At 47.6% G+C, this 23,533-nt stretch overlaps 1 protein-coding gene across 1 annotated transcript; it reads right to left on the reverse strand.

Annotated features, from left to right (window-relative positions):
- Nucleotides 1–516: 516 nt before the first annotated feature.
- On the reverse strand, nucleotides 517–23,279 carry FAM83C (family with sequence similarity 83 member C). The gene is made up of 4 exons (XM_005496220.3): nucleotides 22,604–23,279; nucleotides 15,373–15,540; nucleotides 11,024–11,148; nucleotides 517–1,849 (listed from the first exon to the last, which is right to left on the reverse strand). The coding sequence occupies exons 1-4, from the start codon at nucleotides 23,156–23,158 to the stop codon at nucleotides 919–921; spliced, it is 1,779 nt and encodes a 592-aa protein (XP_005496277.2). The 5' UTR covers nucleotides 23,159–23,279; the 3' UTR covers nucleotides 517–918.
- Between the last annotated feature and the right edge of the window lie 254 nt (nucleotides 23,280–23,533).

Here is a 23,533-nt window from a genome sequence, read left to right on the forward strand (position 1 = left end):
TCCCCACAGCCTGGAGAGGCCGCTACGGGTCCAGGGGCGGCATCGCTGTCCTTGTCCCTGGTGTCCATCACTGTCCCTGTGCCAGGTGTGCTATGGCTATCCCTGGCCACTGTGGGCCACCCGCTCTGTGTACAGCCCGGCCCATGCCCTGGTGTTGCCCAGGTGCTGGCACTGTCCCTGTCCCAACAGGAGCCATCCCTGGGCACCCCTGCCCTGCTGACCCCTGTGGTGTAGGACAGCAGATGTGTCACCTGTGAGCTGACAGGCCACCCGCGACCCGGCTGCCACCCGAGTGCCTCGCTCGTGTGTAGGGGCCACCTGTGTCAGCTGTCACCAGTGTTCAGGTGTGACCCCATCCGTGTGCTGACACCGCTGCCATGCCAATGTCAGCCGTGTGCAGATGCCAAACATGTGCCCAGACACGTCCCTGTCCCCTCCTGACCTGGCACGGCTCAGCACGGCCTCACCCCCTCCACCAGGACCCAACACAGCTTTTTCCAGCAGAACAATTCCTTTATTTTTCACATCCCCCTGCCTTTGGCCATTTCATTTTCACCATATGGATACAGGGAGAGGAATTGCTCAGCATTGAGAGAACCAGGGCTCACCCTGAAGACCTCAGTGGCCAGTTTCCAGGTGAAGCAATGGCTTTGTGTAAGTTTGAGGGGAAATGGTTCTTTCCCAAATGGGTAAAAATAATGTGGATTATATTTATGTGCTTTTCTCCCTCCTGCCACAATCATGTAATTGAAAATTTGAGCTGCAGTTGCTAATCTCATCTGAATCAGTCATCTACATAGATTGGGCACCTTTTAACAGGAACAAGACTAATGTTTTGATTCCAAGCCCCAGGCATGATGATTGGCGGGGAAAAGCAGCCCCTGGAAAATCAGAGCAGAGGCCAGCTGGAGGCCCGGGTCAGAGTTCGAACCGACTGTGTATGTGTTTGGATTTTAGTTTGTTGTACTTGGTGATCAGGTCCAGCTTGCTGTGCCCCAGAGTCATTCTCTTCTCCGCCCCGTACGCGCTGTTCTTTTCCAGCAGCACATCCTCTGGGAACTTGTCATAGCAAGGCACTACGGACTTTTTATCCCGTTTGAGGTGGTTGTATGGGGAGAAAAGGTCAAAATGGCCATGTCCAGGGCTCTGTCTCTTTTCTACCCCGTAAACCATGTTCTCATTTTCAGCTGGCAGCTCCCCAGAGGTGGCCACAGGTGCTCTCTGCTTCAGGCTGCTCCCGTTGCTGCTGGTGCCCTCTGACAGGGACTGCAGTGGCTGCCCTGCTCTCGGCGGGGAGCAGTGGCTGCTGCTGGCCTTAGTGTCCCCCTGGTCACCAGGTTTATTGGAGTAAGGCTCCGGCTGCAGGAATGTCCTTGCTATTAGGAGGTTTGATTTGGAATACAAGACTGGGATGGGTTTACTTGGAGGACTGTTTGCCGAGTCTGGTGGTTCTTCTTGCTGTTTAGGGCAAGTGGGCTTCAGGAATGTGTCCTCCTTCCCCTTCTTATTGCCAGAATCAGAGCTGGAATCTTGCTTTTCCTGGTGTGCACTGCAGCTGGAGTTTTTCATGAAGGGAGACACTTTTATGCTCCTGATGCTCACATTGGAAAGGCTGCTGGAGGGGCTCAGGGTCTCAGTATCATTTCCCTGAGTGGGTTTGAGAAGACAGTTGTCAACTTTTGAGGTATTCCAAGAAGAGAAACACGTCCCGGGATCTGGCACACAGAAGCTGGTCACTGCTCTGGACTCTGCGTACAAGAACCGGAATTCCTTCTCAAACTCTGCAACAATTTGCCCGCGGAAATGGGTCACCAGGCCAGTGTGGACTTGGCTGCAAAGCCAGGTGAAACTGCAGGAAAAGAAACAAAACACATGTTAACTTCAGTTCACAGAGTGCCAGAATGCCCAGCATGGATTTTCACATGCCAGTGATGGGTTCCTACCCGATTTGTGAGATTGCTCATGGACATGAATGTGCTTGTCAATAAGTACAAAAGAACAACCCCAAAGTGGTTGTTTGATTTCTGCCCGGGGTCCCCTGCTCTTCCCTCGCCTTGGCAGGAGCTGTGTTCTCATGTCCTGATATCCATGATGGGCTTGTAGGAGCTGCCTGGGCAGGCAGGAAATGAGGAACTGCCTTGAGGAGTGGAGGTCTCCAGAGACTACAGGAATAGCTCAGGACAGGAAGGATGATAATGTTTGCTACAAGTATTGCTGTGGGATTAGAAATTAATTCTTGGCTCAACAAGTCCAATCCCTGCCCTCACAGTTAAGCATTTTGGGATTTTTTCTGGGAGTTCATCACATTCTATCCTAAAACCAAACTGGTTTTGCCCTAGCTGGGTAAAAACTTCCATTAATTATAACTCTGCAGATTTTCCTTATCTGTTTAACCCTACCTCTTGTTTGTGCCCAAACTGTAACCTAATTAGCTCTTCCCCAATATAGGTACAGATTGTAACCACATTCTCTTCATCTTACTTTTTCTGATTAAGCAGGGAAGTTCCTCTCCAGAGTGGGATCCCCAGGCTCCTGGTCATCCCAGTCATCAGCTGATTTTTTATTCTTGCTATAGTCAAACCAGACCAGTACACTGAATGTGTCAAATAAACCAGAATTTTCAGAGGTGGCAGGACCAGCTAAGGGCTACTAAAGCAGGACACTGATTCTAAAGAGCAGGGTAAAATTACAGGAGCTCCAGGAGAGCAATTGTCATGAGACAATACATTCTCAAGTAAATGCCATTTCAGGACAAGATACTGGCACTGTGTTTTGGGACCTCATCAATGTTTAGCTCGCAAGAAAGCTATTTGGGAATTTCTAGTAGGAAACACAGCTCCTGGCCAGTCCCTGAGCACTCTGCAGTTGTTTTGAGTCAGACTGGTGTTTGGTATGTTGACACTCAGCAATCACACACCAAAGAGAAACATAATATGGGAAAAATACTCTGCTGCTTCATATCAAACCAGGTAAATTAGGTAAGAATGCAAAAGTAGTAAAAGAGAGAAAAGATCTTTGTGGGTGGCATGAAGAGTACTCAGAAATACCATCCTGGAGGCTCAAAGCAAATGCATCCCTTCACTGAGATATTAGAGTGAAAAAATCAAACCAGAAACTCCCTGGGATTGCTAAATGACAGAGGAGGAGCTCCAGAGAGATCATCTTTGAAAAAGGTTGGGTCACATATTGCAAAAGGGGAAAGAAGAAATATTCAGCTTTTTTTTTTTGAGGCAACAGGAGTGTTCAGATAATTCCTCTGCATCTCTTTATTGTACAGGAGCTTGGGCTGCCCTGAGCCCCCTTGGCACAGAACACAAGGGAGGATCAGTCTCCTGTTGAGCTCTCTGTAGAAGAGATTAGAAAACATCAACAGAGCAGATATCAGCACCTGGGCAGGAGTGGGGATCATCAACATAAGAGCACACAGGGAATGCCAGGATGAAATAGCTCCTAACCAGACTGTGCTATCTCCCACTTGAAAGTGCTGTGGCTATCAGGGGAGTGCCAGGGTGGTAATGTGATATAATGGTTTTTATGTTATAGACAATTAAGTCTCACAAATTAGATAGACATAAGTTGTGTAGATACACAAATTAGTAGAGACTCTTCTCAAGAATACAATTAATGGCCACATAGGAAATATGAGATAACAAGCTGAAAGGCAGCTTTGGCAAAGGAATGTTATCTCTCAGAAAGCCCTGAGAGTTCTTTGAGGAATTCCAGGAGTCCAGACAGGGGAGTTTTCATGGTTCGACACTGTCAAAGGCGTCTGTCCCAGGGCATTTCCTGGCTCCACTGATGCCTCTGGCCCCCCTTTGGGCATTCCTGTGTCCCACTTTCCCATGCCGACCCAATGAGGTCCTGCTCACTCTGTGTCATGACAGGACCTGGAAGGAATCATCCAAGTCCCCTGGTGGCAAAGCCCTCCTTGCCACAGCACAGGTTTCCAGGATGTGAAATGAGGTCTTGCAGCCGTGGCTATTCCCATCTCTACAAACTGATAAAGAACATTTTCTTCCCTGACTGGCATAGCCAGGGAATGATTTTTGGTATAAAAATGAGGCACTGGATGAAGTTCACAAGTTAAAAATCGAATACAGACAGGAAGAAGTGCTGTGCCTTGCACAAACCAACCCCCACGTGGGCTTTGCAGCTCCTCCTGCTGCAGGCCACCCTGGGTGCTAAAAGATCATAGGAGCTTCCAAGAGCGGCAGGATTTTCCTGACATTATTTTTTCCCTATAACAAACTGCTGCTCACAGCCGTTCTAGATCACCCTGGGACACAAGGCCTCAGAGAGGGTGGCTGTGGGGTCGGATCCCCCCCGTGCCTGCTTTCGGGCTCTGCGGGAGCGGTGCAGCTCAGCCCTTGGCCGGGAGATGGAGGTGCAGCATCACCCCCTGCCCGGGCTCTGCCGTGCAGGGCCGGGCAGGAGCGGGAACAGCACCTGCGGTGTTCCACAAGTCTCCGTCTCAGCAGCATTTTCGGCACCCGGGTTCGTTCCCTGCGTGCCCCACTGTACAGCCGTCGCTGCTCTGGGCTCGCGGTGGCCTTTGCCTGTCCTCAGCTGTTTGAACAGGTGACTCCACATCCCACACAGCCTCTCTGCTTTAGCTCTTTCCAACAGACAGGATACCAATCTGCAGCAGAAGATTTTTTGCTTCTTTCAATAGTTTCTCAAACTCATTTTTATTGCTCTTCTGTCACTTGGGCTGTCAAAGCCATTCTTTGCTTTCCATATGCCAACACAAACTTGTGTTTTGTTTTTGCTCATGGCTAAATGCATGTACCACATAACACTCATTACTAGACCTTTGATTTCAAGTGGCATTTTCTTTGATAAGGTACCAACAACCTGCCTTTATTGCAGCAACCTCTTTTAGCTTGCTCCCAACACACTTAAAATAATTTCCATTCCTTGATTCTCATCTTTGTTTTGATCCAAACCAGTGTACTCACTAATTTGGGCACTCATGTCTGTTATCTCTTATTTCTTATTCATCCTTCCAGCAGCAGACCTTGTCTCTTTCTCCTGGATTCACTTTTTAATTACACACCCGAGGACTTGCTCTTCCCTCCTTCGGTGTGCCCAGCAAGGCTGCACATCACTCATCTCCTGGCAATGTCACTGCATTGCTGCGTGTGTCACCTGGGGTTCCCTTGCTGATGCACTGTGCTTCCCACTCCTTACACACTCCCTTTCTGCTTAATTAGAATTTCTTTCTTGAGGTGAGTCCTCATCAAGCTAGATCTGAAAATCCCTCTTCAAAGCTCTTTCCTCTTGCTGGGCCATGGATACCTGTGAGTATAAGCACCTTTCTTTGAAAGAAATGCCAGGCTTCCTTTAGCTTCAAACCCATGTAACTTTATCTGTCCATTGCCAAACACTTCTGTACTTCAGTTTTATTTCTCCTGAAGCCATGCGTGGAAGCTTTTGCACTCTTGTAAACTTTCGCCTCTCATTTTTCAGTTTCAGCTGCTGTGTCAGCTTCAACCCCAGATCTTGAGTTTCTCCCTACAGCAAACACTGGGCTCCTTCCTCTCTGTGCCCATGGCACGACACAACCATACCATGGCCATCTGTCATTTTCAGCAGGGGAATTCAATCTCCTCTAAGGCAACTCAGCCACATAACTCTCTTTCAGGCTGACAATACCAGTCTGGTTCTAGTCTATATTTCCTGTTCAAGATCCTGTTTAGCTCTAGCTCCTATTGGCCTTTGGGTTCTTCTCACCTGCTGAAACAGTAAATATCTTAAGCACTCAAATAAACACCCTATTTCTTCTGTTACCCAGAATAAACCTAAATAGCTATATACTTAATTACATTTAGGATTTTAGACTATTGCTTTTATTTAGAAGAAATATAATGTTAGTAAGTGAAAACATAGGAGTTGAAGAGTCTAAACTGATGTGCCTGCATTTGTTTAAGATAAGAGCTGTGAGCTTGGCTTCCATATTTAGAGAGTGCTGCAAAAATGTGCTTGATCTGTACCAAGAGACAACATTTTTAAATTTATCCTGATATATTTATCAGAATAAATTAAAGAATCATGGAATCACAGAATATCCTGAGTGGGAAGGGACCCACTGGGATCATGCAATCCAACCCCTGCCCTGCACAGACACCCCAACAGCCCCACCCTGGGCACCCCTGGCAGCTCCTGGAGCTCTGGCAGCCTCAGTGCCCATTCCCTGGGGAGCCTGGGCAGTGCCAGCACCTCTGGGGAAGAGCCTTTCCTTTATGTCCAGCCTAAACCCCCTGACACAGCTCTGTGTGGTTCTTATTGTATCAATGAATAAACCTGTGAGAGCAGAGGGACTGACGCTGTTTCTGCATAGTTGGGTCCTTTTCTTCATTGCTCATCTCGTTGCAGAGCTGCCAGGCTGGAGTGACCCAGTGGACAGCAGGGAGCTGTGGATTGCTACAGACCAAAGCTGGGATGTGTAGAAGGTCACACAGTTAGGGATCACCAACTTCACTTTAAAAACAAATGCAAGAAAACTGTATTCTGATAAAAGGACAGGATGGAAATCAGTGACACTTGGGTAAGGAATTAGAATCAATGGAGAACATCTGCACAAATAAAGCTTTGTTTAGAAAAGTGCACGGTGCCTGTACTGGGAACTTTCTGAGCAGAGTGCTGATGGTAAATAAGCCACGTTGAGGGGGTGCTGAGAGACTAAGAAGGCAGAAAACAGAGGAAAACAGAGGGATAAAGGAAGATCCTGCCAGGTTGAACAGGGACCACAACAAGGAGAGTTGCTAAAACTGCATTTTAGACACTATAAATGACTACTTGTTGGTAAAACTAACCAGAAAGCTAACAAAAGGAGAAACAACATTACCAGTTCAGAGAGTTCCTTTGGGAAGTTCACTCAGCAAAAAATAACCATGACCTAGCCATATCAAATATTCTTTCAGGACCAAAATAATCCACAACAGTAATGCTTAACTTCAAAGAGAAAGTGAGGAATGCTATTAAAAAGAAATTTAAAAGAGTAATCAAAAAGGTTAAATGCTTGAGGCAGCAAGAAGATTGTTTAAAGATGCTATGTTAGATTCTCAGAGAAAACGTACCTATCAAAATAAAGACATTTTAAATCATCTAAAAATCTCACCATAGTTAAAAGGTGCATTAAATGAAAATATTAAAGCAGAAAGCCTTCATAAACTGAAGTCAGCGATTTTCCAATTATAAACCAGAGAATAACCTATCATTTAATATTGAACATAATAGCAGAGGAATGGAAAGTTTTAAGTGTGAACCTTTTAAAGAGCTCCTGGAAAACTACAAACCAGCCAGCCCTATTTCCATACTGAACAAACTGGTAGAAGCAAATAGAGAGTAAAATGATTAGATGCATAAATAACTATAATCATAATGCTGAAGACTCAGCATGTTTTTGTGGAAGGAAGCCATGCCTCAAAAGCCTCTTGCAGATCTTTGAGGGAGACAGCAAGCACACAGATGTGCTTGATGTATCAAACTTGAACTTTCAAAGAGATTTTGACATGGTCACTCAGCAAAGACAATCTTTGTTGTTGGAAAAAATAAGTGATCAAGAAATACATACAAAGGAAGGTCTTCCCAACAAATAGCAGCTGATTAAAAATACAAACACTAGCAGTGGGTTCCATTTACCCACTGAAAACCCACAAGTTTTGTACTGGGATCAATGCTGTTCAACATGTTGAGAAAAGTACTAAAAAACAGTAGAAACTGTCCATGTCAGACCTCATGACAAAATTATTGTGAATCAGAAGAAAACTGTATAAACAGAAGCTGCAAGAGGATTTTATGGTAAGGGGAGGAATATGTGACAAAATTGTGGACAATTAAATGTCAATAGATTCAAACTCTGGATACAAGAAATTACTGAAAAGCCAAGGATATTTCACCTGGAGAAGAGATGATTCACATGAGGGATTATAATAGAGGAGGACAAAATCATGGATGCAGCCAAAAAAGTAAATTGGAAACACTGATTTTCTGTGCCCAGGTTGTGGGAATTTGGGGACATCAAATATAATTTTCTGGCAGCAGGTCTGCTGTAAACACCACAGACCAGTTCTTCACACAAAACATAAATTAAACTGCATAACCCATTGCCAGAGGGTATCATGGAGGCCAGACACAGTGGGAAAGAGTGTCCTACAGCAAACTGAACATAGAGAAGCACATACAACATAAAACCCCAAAGTTCCGAAACCTCTGATCCTTGCACACAGCATTGCTGAACTGCAAAACCTGCTGCTGGGTAAGAACACTCTTAGCCTTGTCCCTGCATCATCCTGACACCCCTGGTTCCACTCTGGATCTTTGGCTTTACTCAGTAACTATTCTCATCCTTTGCATCTGGCTTTCCCATCTGCAGGGACAGTAATCTAAATATCTCCTATACAGGTTGCACTATACCAGAAGCAGACACCCTGATTTTCTGCTGTGAAAGTGTTTCTGACAAGTGAACAAACTCCTCAAGAAGAGACTGTCTCTGTTAGTCCGGAACATCCTGTGCTTACTGGCACAGCACAGAATCAGATGTAAAACCCTATTCAGCTGAAATGCAATCTTCCAGAATTCCAGAAGTTTCAGCTCTGCAGAGCTCTGTAGAAAGGGAGCACATGAGAGTCCCCAGGCTCTGCCCTTCACAGCACAGGGAGGAACTGACCCAGAGAGCTGCACCTGCATTTTAAGCAATACCCTGACTCTGGGCCACAGGGAAATCAGATGTTCCTCCAGCTGTGCAGTTCAATCCAGCTGACACATGCTCAGCTTTAGTCATCCAAAAATGAGTGATCCTGATGAGTTATGTAATCCCTGCCCCTGGAGCCAATGGAGGTGGATAGAGGGATTTAAAAGATGAGTATATGTGACATGGGTTAGTTGTGGGCTCAGCAGTGCTGAGGGAACAATTGGACTCAAGGCTCCTTAAGGGCTTTTCCACCTGTGATTCACTCCATTGTTTTTCAGTGTCTTAGGATGGTAAAAATGCCACCAGACAATGCTCTCCATGTTGTTTAGAGATTTGACACAACCAGTTTCAACTATACACTCCCATTTTTCATTCATTTTGCCTGAGTTTGATGAGGTGAGACCTCCACTCTTGGAGATGATGAACACCAGAGAAGAAGGTGCAGCTTGAAGCTTGAAGCTACAGCACTGATGAGGACACTGGTAGCCTGAGGGTCCAGCATGTGCTCACAGAGAGATGGAAACTGAGAGAAAGGGAGAGGGAGAGCAGCGTTCAAGGAGATCTGGTAGAAGAAGAATAAAAGTGTTGACAGGACAACAAATTCACAGAGCAGGCTTGTCCTGAGGAGCTGCACTGTTTGTGAAGGATCATATAATGTTCAACAGTGTGAAAATACTGTGGGGAGGATCTGCAGGTGGAAAAGTAACTAAATAGAGTCTAGTAATAAAAATATAGGACAAGAACAGCAGTCCTGACCCTCTGATCAGAACTGTGGAGAACAACGTTAACTGAGATCACAGAAGCTGCAAAATTAGGATGGGCAGCAACAGGGGGAGATTTCATCCATTCACACACATACAGGTTAATGCTTCACTGGGATGAACCATGGAGAAAAACTTTTTGGAAGCAATAAATGATTACATGCCAGAATTAACTAGTCTAAATTGTTTGACCCACAAGAAAATATGTGATTCAGGATGTGGTCTGGAATGGGGCATAAGACTTGGTTCCAGAGGCAGAAGTGGAAGAACCCGTTTGTAAGAATGATCACAGCACCGTTTTAACTCTTTAGTGGAGAGCAAGCTAAATAAATGCAGCATGTGGAGGTTCAATTTCAAGAAAGGTAACTATGTAAAAATGTAGCAATCTGTACATCTCTGAAAAAGAGCTGAAAGGGAACAGACCAAAAAGCCTCAGGATGACTGGGGCTGTAGGTTGTTCACAAATGCTCTACTGGCAGTCAAGGAATCATGGGCTCATTTGAGGCCTGGATGTCGCAAGAGTGATGGCAAAGCCACAGCTGAGAACCTCAATGAACTTCCTGCATCCATCACTGGTGCTGGTGGCACTGAGATGTGCTTCACTCCTGTGTATCAGCACCACCAGGAAAGCCAAGGGCTGAGAGGTTCCCCTCTGATCCCACCTACAGAGAGGGCTCTGAGTGCACTCCTGAGGCCCACACACCCCTGGAGCTGCCCTCTACCCTGGGGCATGCAGAGCATGCTGAGAAGAACAAGATTCCTGCTAGCATGGAGAATCACAGCCTCTTGGAAAAGGACAACAGGGCAAAGGCAAGCCCAGCTCACCAACCTGCTGGAGTTTGGTGAGGGAGCCAATGAGCACATGGATGCCCTCAGGCATGGAGGGGTACAGTGAAATTCCTGGGCTTGCAGGTGATCCTCAGGTCCTTCAGGTGGTTGGATACCTCACTGAAGGTGAGCAAATCCGGAAGAACCTCACAGAAATCAGCAAGTGAACAAATATGTGGCAGATGAACTTCAGTAAAGAAAAATGTGGTGTATCCATTGGGGAAAATTATCTGTGTGATGCTGAACCTGGAACAGCTCAGGAAGTTGTCTGACATCATCAGCTCAGAGTGCCATGGCAACTAAAACATGCAGTGAGTGTTGGCCCCTGCCAGCAAGGGCCACAATCACAATCCAGGGTCTGGGCATCTTTGACCCCTCTGGAAGACCTCGGTGCAGCCTAACAGGGGGGGCACATGCAGTTCTTGTCTCTGCACCTCGAACAGGAGGTAGTGAGGTCACAGAGGGTGCAGAAAAACAGAATTTAAAAGGCTGAGGGATGCAGCAGCCACATATGAGGAGAGACATCTGAAAAGTTTGAGGTCTTCACTTCAGGTAAGAAAAGGGCAGGGAGGGTGAATAAGATGGAAGTTTGGAAAACTGTGAAAGCCCTGACTGAGGTGAATGCAGGGCAGCTCTTGAACCATCATGCAGCACCAGAAGTTACATTATTCGGTATTTTGGTAAGGATATTTCCTCAGTGTCACCAGTCTCTGCCACAGTAGTTGCTGTATTTTCTTACCTGTATGTACCAGCAAGAACTTGGTCACAATCAACGAGGACAAACTTCTCCAGAACCTGGCCTGCAAATTTCTTGCCTGCTTTGCTGTAGTACGTGTCTCCGCTCAGGCACCTTATGCGCATGTTCTGAAACCAAAGCAGGGAGAGTTGGTAAAGGGCCATGTACTGAGCTAAACTGAGATGTTCCCTTGTGCATCACTGCTGGACTCCCTCAAGCTCATGCTCTGCTCTGAGAGGTAGAACTCAGCAAGGCATTAAGTATTTCTTGGCTCCTACATACCAAATATTTTGTCACACTGCCTGCTTCTATAGGAGAAAAAACCAGCAAAAATTAACAAGTTGCACTTGAGTGCAAATTCTGGTTTGAAAAAAACTATGGACAATCCTATGAGCCTACAGATCATTTCTGTAAAACTATCCAATTTCTTCCAGATTATTAATGATATTCAGCACCCCACTAGCTGGTGACTCTGCATTAAGTAAATTTTGATGCATAACAACTAGCTAGTTTCTAATCAATAGAGTGTGCTGCTCTGATTTTATACAATTACAGGCTTAAAACTAAAACATCACTCAATGAAAAAAGACTTAGAGGAATATCTACATTTTAAGGAATTCCTTTTACCAATACATTTTAAAATTATATTACATTTTCAGCTGCTGTACTCAATTGAAGCACACCTGATGCTTCACTGCAAATACTTCTCTGATACAACATTGACCTGTAAAACCAACTGCCCAAAATAAACTGGGTTATATGGCTCTTGGTATCCATTGGGAGCCTCTTTCATAATGCAAGGTGTTTGCCCGTAATAGAAGTTATTTGCACCTCAGGTGAGGAAGGCAGAAGAGCAGAACAGTCACTGGAAGTTGTTAGTGACCTGCTCTGTGTGATACAGTGCCAAACAAAACATCTGGCATGTAAATAAACATCCCCAAGGCTACACCTCGTTGGGGCTGCCAGGTCACCCCTTGCTGCCCTCCAGGCCAGCTCCCCTGGCACCTGTCACACCTCTGGAACAGCAGGAGCTGTCACAAGCTGTCACCACCTGCACTTGACCAGGCAGACCCCTCTGTGGGCAGCCCATTCCTGCCGAGCATCAGCCCAGCTACAGCCAAAGCCCTAGAGCAGCTGGTGGGGCCGATTTGCTCCTGGCAGAGCCGGGTGCTCAGGGAATGTGGCACTGCTCCTCCACTTCCCAGCAGGTTTCTGGCCAGGCCAGGCAAGGGACAAGCACCAGCAGGGATTTGCCTGCAGGTGTTCCCCACAGGGCACATCCCATGCCCCTTGCAGCCTCCCGGAGCTGTCCCTGGGCACCCCGGTGCCCCCTTCGCCTTCCTCCCCTGGGGCTCAGGGCAGGGACCCTGGGGTGAGGAGGGAGCAGGGACCCTGCAGCTTCCTCTGCTGTCAGAGTCCCCGCGGGCAGGAGCTGAGCTTCCCTCCAGGAGCACGGCCAGGTGGGAAAGGCTCAGATCCCACACTGCAGTGAGGGTCTGCGGGTGAGAAAGGCAGAAGCAGCAGCAGCAAATCTGCTCCTGCCCAGGGCCCATCCCGGCTCTCTCTTGCAGTGGGCAATGGCAGCTGGGGACAGCAGGGAGCAGGCAACCATTTATGATGCTGCCCCTAATATTGCCCCTGTTTTCTGCTCAGGGGATTTCCTGAGCTTCTTGTGGTTTGTCTCAGTGGGAAGCCCACCATTATCTCTTCTCCATGTGCTTTTCCACTCTTCTCTTGAGTTCATGGAAACCTCTAGCAAGTACAGAGCTGAAGCTTCAGAATTTTGACATTGTGGCTTTCACTTGTTGGCTTTTTATGTCCCAGAACATATCCTCATCTGCCACACATGAAAAGGGAGAAATCTTTTCCCCATAATGACAGTCTTTGGAATAAGCTACCCAGAGAGACTGTGCAGTCTCCTCACTTGGAGATCTGCCAGATGAGACCAGGTAAAGTGACCTCCTACTGTTTTGAGTGGGAGGCTGGGCTGATGACATCCTAAGGTCCCTGCCAACTTGCATGAACCTGTGATCCTCTGAAATGACACCACAAGTTGCTGATTCAGACCAAGATAACACTGGATACCTGGTGAGGTCTTCACCTTATCCTGTGGCCACTCAGCACAGGGTTTTTTTTCTTCCAGTGGCAGTTTCAGTAATACTGGTTTTCGTTGGGAGGAGCTTCCTCCCCCCCACCTCCTTCCTGGGGAAATTAAAACAACTTCAGGTAAATTCCATAAATTTGCTACCACAGTATTTCTTCACCCCCTTTATCCTTTCCAAGGCTGGGCGAGTTTTTGATATCTGGTTCATTTCCATCATAATCTTCCTCCTCTTGTCAATCCAGACCCTGAATAATCCCCACAAGATGAGAATCCTGATGTCTTGCAGGAAAGACACCCTGGTTCTACTCTTGCTCCATCCAAACAGTAGCTCCAGGTTCAGCAGATGTTTGAAAACTCCAGGTTAAGGCTTCTGCTGTCTCTGCTGCCAGTGCTCCACACAGGATTTTCCGATGCTCAGCACTGGAATTTGCCACCAGCAGACTCACATGTTGTTTTCAGAACTAAGATGCTGGAGGAGCAATTACCCCAAATTCCCCATTCAAACCCAAATTGTCACCAATTATTCCAAATGGAGATTTACTGCCACATCCTGTCACAACTTGGAGGCAGGAATAAAATATGTACCCTCATTCCACTCAGATGTGTATTCAGCCTGCAGGTAATGGACTGCACAGGTGCATCAGGTGAGAGACACTTCAGATGGAGAGCTGCTAGTGACTCATGGAATGGGGAGCAGGTGTTAATTACCCTTCAAGCACACGACATGACATCAGGCATAACAAAGAGACACAGACATCTCCACAGATATAAACTCATTCTAATTATAATTTTAACAATGGCCACCTCTTGGACAAGAAGGAATAAAATGAGATTTTTTGAGAGATGGAATTCATCTGAATGCACCAGGTCACTTCAGTGTGGAAGCTCTTAATGAAAGCAAACATGCTCCAGCATGGAGGAAACTTCCCCAAGAGCTGCCATCTCAAGGGTCAGGATGAAATGGGTCTGGCTTGTAAGAAACAAGACAGGACAGAGCTTCACCAGCACAGTGGAAGAATCACAGAATCATTTAAATTGGAAAATACATCCAAGGTCATCAAGTCCAACCTTGTCAACTGGACCAGAGCACTGAGTGCTTCTCTAAAGAAGCCTCTGTAAATTAACCTTTGTGTAGACAGGTTAAAAATCAGGGAAAATTAGGACACCTTAACTGCATCTATTTAGAATATCCTGTAAAACATTGTTTTTGCATTGTTCCTAGCTTATTTTTAGCTAGGAATACCTTTGAGCTAACTGGAAAATTTCCAAGTGTTCCCCACAAAAATGAAGGGAAAACCCATGAAACTGGAGGCTGGAGGGGAGTCAGTGCTCCAGGGAATCCTGCACACCTAGGGAAGGAGCACAGCCAGCACTGCTGACCTTACAGGAATAACAAATGACCACAAAAAATCAACTTCCATTGAGAGGGGGTGGCCAGAAATGGGGATCTGCAGGGTACAGGGGTGCATCTCTGAGTCTGCAAGTTCCCAAGAGAGCTTATGGCACTGTCACATTCATTTTTACTGTTTATCTGCTCTGGGCACCACATGCTGGGTGATGAGCACCCACTCAGCAGGAATCAGGATTTTCATAAATCCAAATCATGGGCTCACAACTGAATTGCAAAGCCTAAAAGCAAATCTTAATGTGAGATTTTTAACCTGTGGGTTCAGCAGGAGGAAATGATGGGTTTTACAGCAGGACATCTGAGGGGACTCACTGCTTCCCTTGCCCTCCCAGCTATTGCCCTGCAGGAGCTCTGGGCAGAATTGAAATCCCTGAGGATTTAGGGATCTGAATATGAGCAATTTTAGTCTTGCAATTCTATGTCCTAGAGCAGGGGTTGTGTTCTTTCCCCCCACATCCAGATGATACAGGTTCACATAAACTAAATTTCGAGGCCTCCCCCTGCATCTCTGCACCAGCCTAGCAAAGTGTTCAGCAACTCACTGCTTCTCATTGGCCCCAACTTCACACTCCCTGCATGGAAAACTGAAATGAGGACCATAAAACATCAATATATGGGACTAGGAGTCTCCTGCATGCCTTCCTCTGTGCTTCCAGTCAGATCTCAATTTCCTAGAGCAAACAGCCTTGGTTCCCTAGCCTGGGACAGGGAGGGAAGGGATAGATTCTAGGGAGAAGGGATGAGCCTAGGGACCAGGCAGGGGGAACAGAACACAGGGTACATCATTTTTATAAATTCCAAGACCTGTTTATCATATCCAGTGTGTGACTGAAAACTTACTGGGAAGCTGTCCTGAGTTAGAGCCATTTTATTGCACATTTCCACAAAATGCTTCAAGTACTCTTCATCCAGGATCAGGTAAACGGGGATGTGCCGTCTGCTTGAGGCCTCCAGCAGGTCACACAGAATTTCCATGTCTGTGAACAGATCCATCACAATTGCTATCACCTGGCCAGGAAAGAAGAGGTGTGGGGGGAAAGAAACACAAGAGATTGTTGAAATCTCATGCCCAAGTGAATTGTGCTTTAAACTATGTGCTATAAACTATTCAAACCTCCTGAGTTACTGAGATGCCGTGGGCACCTGAATGGAGATGATTCTGGACCTTTGTGTTTAAGGTCCAGAATTTAGTTTAATTTGTGGTTAGCTGCCGCAGCCCTTACCCTGCTGTGGCAGCTAAAATCAAATTTTAATAACTGTGAAGACAATTCCCACCTGGGTACCTCCTGTCTCATCTGCTATTCACAGAAAGGAATAGCTGAAAGGGTAATGCATGCACAAACTCTGAATTTCAGTGGTCCAACAGGCATGTGTTGCCTTAAGAAAATATGCCAAGAATAAAGCATATAAACAAGAGCTGAGACTGAGCAAAATCATTGTTCAATCAGCAAGAGTGACTCTACATGACTAATTAAGATTAATACAAAAAAGTACAATTTTTTTCAAGACAGACAAACTACCAGGTGAGGGAGAAGGTATTGTGATAAAGTATGTGCAAATCCTCGTGTCAAGATTAGATCCTAGGGGTGCCTAGACAAAATCTGAGAATAATGTGTGTGGAAAGGATCCCTCCCCTTTCCCTGCTGGCAGAACTCCTGCTCATGCAGCCAGGAATGCAAGAGATGGGTATGAAACCTGACAGGAGGAAGAAGGAATAACGCTAAGATTATTAAAAGATAAAAATATATGTATCGCAATAAAGTGAAGATAAGGTCTTCAAGGAAGGGGTTTAAAATAGGAAAAGAATTTTAAAGGGAACTGCCAGTTCTTTAAAGAATGAGGTTGAAAAACACCATGGAAATCCATCCCACTGTGAAGATAGAGTGGGAGGCAGTGGAATGTCATGGCTACATGAATTCTACGAAAACTGGAATGAAAATGCAGAAAACAGAAGGTAAATCATGACAAGCAGTTACTACAAGTGAGTTGACCCAAGACTAGACAATCCAAAGTATAGAATGACCTGCAACAAGAACAATGCATGAAGGGAAATCAGCCATAAATAGATTCAGATGGGATTGCAGACCCTGTTGTTCTGTTCCTCAGGGAATGAAGTTGCCAACAGACAACGCTGAGGGGACCCTTATTTGGATGAGGAAGTGACTGTTGGGATCCATCTGTTGGCTGTCACTGTCAGGGGGATGCCTTGGAGAAGGAAGGAACTGACAGCAGAGCACTTGCTGAGCAGGATAATTTGTCACTGCACCTGAGGGTGCAGAGCACCTGGTGACTCAGACCTTGAAGCATCAGCAGTTAACACTGAGAACTCATGGCAGATGGGAACAAACTGCATGATGGAAAAGGGTAGGGGAGGATTTACCATCAGCCAAACTTCTTTTCAAAAGCTGAAAAAAACCAGTGAAACTACTGCCCAAATACTTTGGTCCAAGTCTTACCATATCATAGTGAATAAGGTAACTGGTGCTGGTAAGTTGGGTGTATAACCCTGATTTGTGTTTCTGCACCTGGCAGAGAATGCCCAAAGATGACTCAAAGCTCACTAAATTTGGGAGCGAAGCTCCAGTAACCTATTCTGTTTCTCAGTGCTCATGCCCTGCACCACACCTGGCACAGAAAACCCAGTCAGCCCTGCTGCCATCGTGCCCCCACGAGGAGGGAGCCTGTGCTCCAGCACCTCTGCTGCCTGTGTTACGTGCATGGCCACAAATGCAGCTCTCCATAGTCCAAATCACCCCATGGATCTCACCCCTGCAGGGTGAGCCTTCCTCTGCCACTGCTGCTCACCTGCTTCTCACCTTCAAACCAAGAGCTAAATGCAGCAGATGGCAGTGAGGTCAGATTTTACATGTGCAGAGGTTCAAGCTGTAAATAGGAACAGGAGAAATTGCAATCATGGCATGGGGCTGACCGGGAATAGCTTCAGAAAAGAGGAGAGGAGCTCCAAGTTTAACTGTCCTTGGATTTGTGCTCCAGACTGCCACACTGGCCCAGATTGCTCCCTGCCCAGTAGCTCCTCTGCTCTGTTTTCATTAATAAGCTGCCTCTTTCCAGGCTCACACTCATGGCCTCAGAGCAGTCACAGCCAGAGCAGGGCCCCTGAGCTTCCCTGTGCTCTCCAGCCCAGTCTTCTGCTTGGGGGCTGGCTGCTCTCAGCCTGTCCCGGCCATGGAGAGACCTTTGCACGGAGCCACAGTGGAGAGGACAGCAATGTCAGAAGGCTGATTCCTGCTCCCTTGGGGATTGAGCCCTTTTGCAGATGGACAAAGATACCATGGCTCTGTTTTGTCCTCAAAACCCATCCCTGTGATGATGCCCAACACACTGTCATTGGTCCTCAGCATCTTGCAGGAGACCCCAGGCCCAGCTCACCACAGCAGGGTTTGGGGAAGAACCTTCCCAGAGGATGGTGTGATCCCAGACATCCATGTGGGACACAAGGCAGCTGTCAAGAGCTGAATATCATTCCTGCTGTCCAGGCCAAAACCACATCTCCACCCTCTCACCCTGGCCCTGGCAGATACAGGCTCTAGAACCTGACTCCAAAGGGCACCTCTTCTGTAGCCCTTGTCAGTGTTGTCTTCCCAGAAGCCTTCAAGGGTTTGGCAAACTTCTCCTCTCTTGAAACGTGCCCATCTCTCATAGAGAGCAGAGTCAGCCTGAAAGAGCTCTGCAAGCACCAAGAAGCATCTTCAGCTTCCCAAATTAATGTTGCTGCTGGTCTATCAGCACAAGGTACCACTGAGACCCACAGTATAAAAGGACTTTGCCACATCCCTCCACGCTGTCTTGCAGCCAAAGGCCAACTACAATTTAGCCAAATTTCTTTGATGGGTCACACATCCTCTGATGATGAAGCACCATGAAAAAACGATAGCCCAGACCTTGTGTAAAGCCTCAGGCAAGTCCCTCTCCGCCAGACTTCACCTCATGGTATTTGAGCTCATCTCAAGCTTAGGTTTGAGGCAGGTTTGTCTTGGGGAAGTCTGTCTGCTTGGGAAGTCAGTGTGATGGAGTCAAGGAAGACCCAGGCTCCTTTGTCCTCAGATCCCACATGCTGAGGGACAAGGGCTGTACACGGGGTGCACAGGAGATCCACACCACGTGCTTTCCTCTACCAGTGCTTGCAGGCTTTGGCAGGGCTGGTTGCCACAATTGAGGCTGATCCTTGCCCCAGACCAGTGCTGCTAGGGCCTCAGTGCTCCCCGTGAGAGGATGGGGCTGAGCAGGCAGCGCACACAGCACAGAGTCACCGTGGCAGCCGATGCCAGGCTGGATGCAGCGAGAGCCCCAGGCAGCAGGGCCAGCCTGTGCAAGCTGGGTGCAGCCCTGATAGTCACACTCAGCCTTTCCAAAGCGGGTCTTGGCTTGGTCTGGAGGTGGAGCAGGCTGCAGCTCTGCTCACATCTTCCTTCCCAGTGCTCCCAGTGTGCAGCACAGCCGGTGCTGGCAGGAAGGACAGACCCCATGTGTGCTGCACTGGGCACAGAGGGCAGGCTGTGCCCTCCCTGCAGGGGGAGATGCCCATGCGGGGCTGCTCTTTATAACTGTATCCATAAGGTATCCATAAGGGCTCTGAGATCAGCACACCCTTTTGGAAAGCAAAGCAGGCAGCTCTTACAAGAACATCAGATCAACCCCAAAGCCAAGAAATTTTGGGGGAAGAAGACCCTGGAAGTTTTTTCCCCTCAAACCCCCTAAAGCAGTGGGAGTTCAGTATCCAAGTACCATCTGCAATTCAGGTTCCAAACACCTCATGTCTCACATTTAAAGCTTTGGGCATTCAAGTCAGTCAGACCATACAAACCTAAACCTGTGTCAGTGCCTCCAGCCCCTCTGTGTCAGTGGTGGGGGCTGCAAGGCTGGCTCGGGGCATCCCTGCTCCTCACCATGCCCACCCCAACCTCTGAGCCCATGGCTTGGCCTTGGCAGATTAGGATGTTACAGACACAGCTGCCCCACAGGCTTTAAAAAAATTCACACCTTGCCATTGTAGGGTTAAACCATGACATTTCCAAACGCACTTCTGGAAACTCACAATTCAGCAATTACTGGAGTCATCACTTTAGGAATTACAGCACTTACCAGATCCCCACTGGGGTTTGCCATCTGTCTGGTTTGTAACCAGCACAGCTGGTTTTACTGGTATTTGCCAATAGCAGTGTGCTTTGGGTCATTACTGCCGTGGTGCCATTTGATCTCTTGCTTCCCTGGGGACCATCAGGGACCCTTCTCCCACCAGGCACAGAGTCCAAGGGCACAAGAGGGGTGAAAAAAGCAGCATGGACAGTTCAAACCAGATCGGAGCTTATCCAGCAAGAGCAAAATTTTAACAGTATTATCAAATAAAGGCAAAGGTGTGGCTGTGCTGCATCTTCTTATGTCTGCAAAGAGAAAAGCTCAAATCTGAACATCAGTCTTCAAAGAGAACTAGCTAAACGCAGCGAAGGCAAAAGACCAACCTCACCAGCCAAAGATACCCATGAAACAAACACTCCTTTTGCTAATTTGTCAGCACAAACATGCTGTTGCAAGAGATGTCAGCTGATGTTGTTCTGTGTGACTCTACTGGGAAGAAGAACACAGCATTTCAAGACACACACCTCCCTGGCTGCAGGACCTGGGAAAAGCAGCTGGGGATCTCAACATCTTTCCCACATCACACCATCACTGTGGTCCCCCATGGGAGGAGAAACTCTCTAAAAGAGGAACCTATGACAACAGCTAAAAGTCTAGTGGCAAAAATACTGGAAATGTAGAAACAGCAGCTGCAAACCAAAAACCAGGTGGTTCTCCAAATGGTCCATAGTGGCACTTCAAGCAAAGGAAGTTTTTCCCTCTGGTAGTAGCTCTTTTGTCAATTAGACACATAAGTAACATCCTTTTGGATGGTTTGTTGAGCAAAATGACTCAGTACATGCTTTAATATGGATAACTGAGATTGTGAGTGAGCTGGAGTTGCCATCAATCATAGAGTTAATCATGGGAAGCACTGGCTAGAGCTGCTAACCCAAAAGCCAGTAGAACACCAGTAATAAATCAGTAAGATACTTAAAAACTCATTCTCACATTTTGCACAACAGTAGAAAACACTGTGGGAAACCTCCAAGTCAGACATGGAGGGCAGAAGATTGTCAGGGCTTTGTCAACCCAAGCAAAGAAAGCAACAAGCTCAGAATGTACTGAAAGTACAATAAAGCAGCCACTGCCCAGGCAACTTGCCCATAGAAACTGAGAAGTTCCTGTGAAGTGAGAAAGCAGCAAGATGTTTTTCCTGCGGCTTAAAGGATCATTATATCACTGAAGATCCGGGACACGTGCTGAGTGAGGGGAGGACACTTCTTGGTAGTAATTTACTCTGTGCATTCTACCATGACTGTGCCTTAATCCCCACTCCTGCCAAGGATGGGGTCAGTATCACAGAACTTTTCAGATCATTTAAGCTACCATAAATCAGCTGCCTGCAAGGACAAACAAAGCTTTTTGTCACTTATTTCCTGGACCAAAACTTCCTGTAATTGCCTATCAGATGCAGTGGAAGCTCAGGCATTAAGCAAGGGCTGCTTACAACTGAGCAGCAGTTCATGTGACAAAATGGTCTTTTGGGCAAAAGAAAAAAGATCCGCATTCACCTCATATCACACCCAAACTTCACTAATATGTGGCTCTTTGAGGATGTTTTAATGCTGTGCAGCAATCTGAGCTGCTGGGAATACATAAATTCATTTGCTCAGCTCAGCTGAGGGTTATAGAAGAACACACTTGAGCTGCAGTGATCCAGGTGATTCCTTATCTCCAGCTTTTACACAAGCAACAATGAATATAAGGAGTGACTGAAGTTAAATAGGAAACTACTGGAGTGATAAGAGAAACTGCCAGAAGTGGACAGGTTAAAGTGAACTTTGCTCTAAATGTTTCTTCAATAACTCAACACAAATACTACAAAAGAAGATTGATATGAAACAGCTGAAAAGAACCATGAAGAGAACAAAAAGCTGAAAATGTGTCTGAGGTAGTTGTCTGAGCTTGCTGCTTTCACACAGGGTACAGTGGCAAAGCAAAAGAAACAACAAGCAGCATAATTGAGTGAATAAATTCATGCCAGCATTGTGCTTGGTAGGCAGGCACTGTAATCATCCAGTTTTTATTACATCCGAGGGTTGTAATAACACACCAGAAACTGTGCAATGGGGCAAAATGGGCTGATCTTACTCATCCCTGGGGAGGCACAGACATCAAACCTAGGAGACAGGATTCTAGCTTAATTCAAACCACTGGCAGGGATTTTTCAGTCCCACAAATTTACTCAGGTCATATGTGGTGAGGTCCTGGCCTAGGTTACCCAGAAAAGCTGTGGCTGCTCCATCCCTGGTAATGTCCAAGGCCAGGGTGGACAGGGCTTGGAGCAACCTGGGATAGTGGAAGGTGTCCCTGCCCATGGCAGGGCACAGAATGAGATGGTCCTCAAGGTTCCTTTCAACACAAGCAAAAAATTCTGAGATTTTTCTCTGTGACAGCAGCTCACCAGTGGTATTGTCTTGTCCAGCTTAAAATGATGTCCAGGGCTGGAGAAGAGCCCTGGCTGTGTAGAGGGAGGAGAGCTGGAAGGACACACAGAGCCAGGGACACTGAGCTGGCTGGGACACACAGAGCCAGGGACACTGCAGAGCCAGGGACACTGCAGAGCCAGGGACACAGGGCTGGCTGGGACACACAGAGCCAGGGACACTGAGCTGGCTGGGACACACAGAGCCAGGGACACTGCAGGCCCTGCCTGCACCCCACTGGGCTCTGGGACTGCTGTGCATCCCTGCAGCTGTGGACACAGAGGGCCTGCGAGGGCACTGCCTGCATGATATGAAATCCCAGGCAGAAAGAAATGACAAGGAAGGAAAGGAGCAGGAGCAGCTACAGGTCTGCTGCAGGAAAAGCCATCCCATCACGCCAGACATGGAGAGAGCAGCGACAGCGTGGAGCGTGTGGTCACAGGTGTGGGAGCAGCCCCGGGCGCTGTGGCACAGGGCTCCCCTCAGGGACACAGCTCTGTACGTACCGTCCGCGCCCGGCTGATCAGAGACCGGACCAGATCCTTAATGCTGTTCGTTTTGTTTCTTTGGAAAATCACAGTGGCCTGAGTCTGGCCAGACAGCGTGAGGAGAGGCGTCCCTGGCCAGCCCAGCTCCAGCTCCGGAGGGAGCACGTCTGACATGAGGGGGAAGTAGGTGCCCGATGTCAGTTCAGAGTTGAGGGAGACCCTGTCTCCAGTGTCCGCATCACCGGGGTCAGCTTCTTTGTCTTTCATTGCACTGGGGTCTGGGAAGCTTTGGTTCCTCTGATGGCTGATGTATTCCATGTCCAAGGCGGACAGAAATGGCAGCTCCCTCTCCTCGGCGATGGCGCTCAGGTAGCCGCGCTCGCCCTGCTCGAGGAAGGCGTCGATGGCCAGCCTGGCTGTCTCGCTGTGCTGGAGCACCAGCGGGGTGGGCTCCCTCCACCACGGCTTCTTCAGCTGCTCCAGGCGGCTCTTGAGTGGCCCAGACACCCCTTGCTGGCTCCCATAGCTGCGGGGGAGCTGGGGCCTCACCTCGACTGCCAGGTAGTTGAACATGACTGGAGCCGCTGATGCCGAGAGGTGTCTCTCCTGCTGGATTAGTCCTGTGTCCGTCTTCACGTCTTTTCTGCCCCTCCTGCGCTCCTGAGCTCCTCCCAACAGGTTCCTCCAGGATTCAGCATAAGCTCAACTCCTTAATCACCAGGTGCAGCCTCCCACTCCGGGGAGGAGCCGCCTTTCCCAGCTCCCTCACCCGGCTTCCCCAGACACACACACCTGGTACTCGGGGCTCAGAGCGTCCCTTTTGCAAGAGGAAGAAAATCAACTCTTCAAGCTGCTCCTTCCTTTTCCTTGTAACTGATTAATCTGCTGTCCTCCCCTTCCCTTCCCGTCCCTAGAGAGGTCCCCACCCTTGGCCTAGCAGGCTCTAAC

The sequence above is a fragment of the Zonotrichia albicollis genome, chromosome 17 (assembly GCF_047830755.1).
Source record: "Zonotrichia albicollis isolate bZonAlb1 chromosome 17, bZonAlb1.hap1, whole genome shotgun sequence".
Lineage (NCBI taxonomy): Eukaryota > Metazoa > Chordata > Aves > Passeriformes > Passerellidae > Zonotrichia > Zonotrichia albicollis.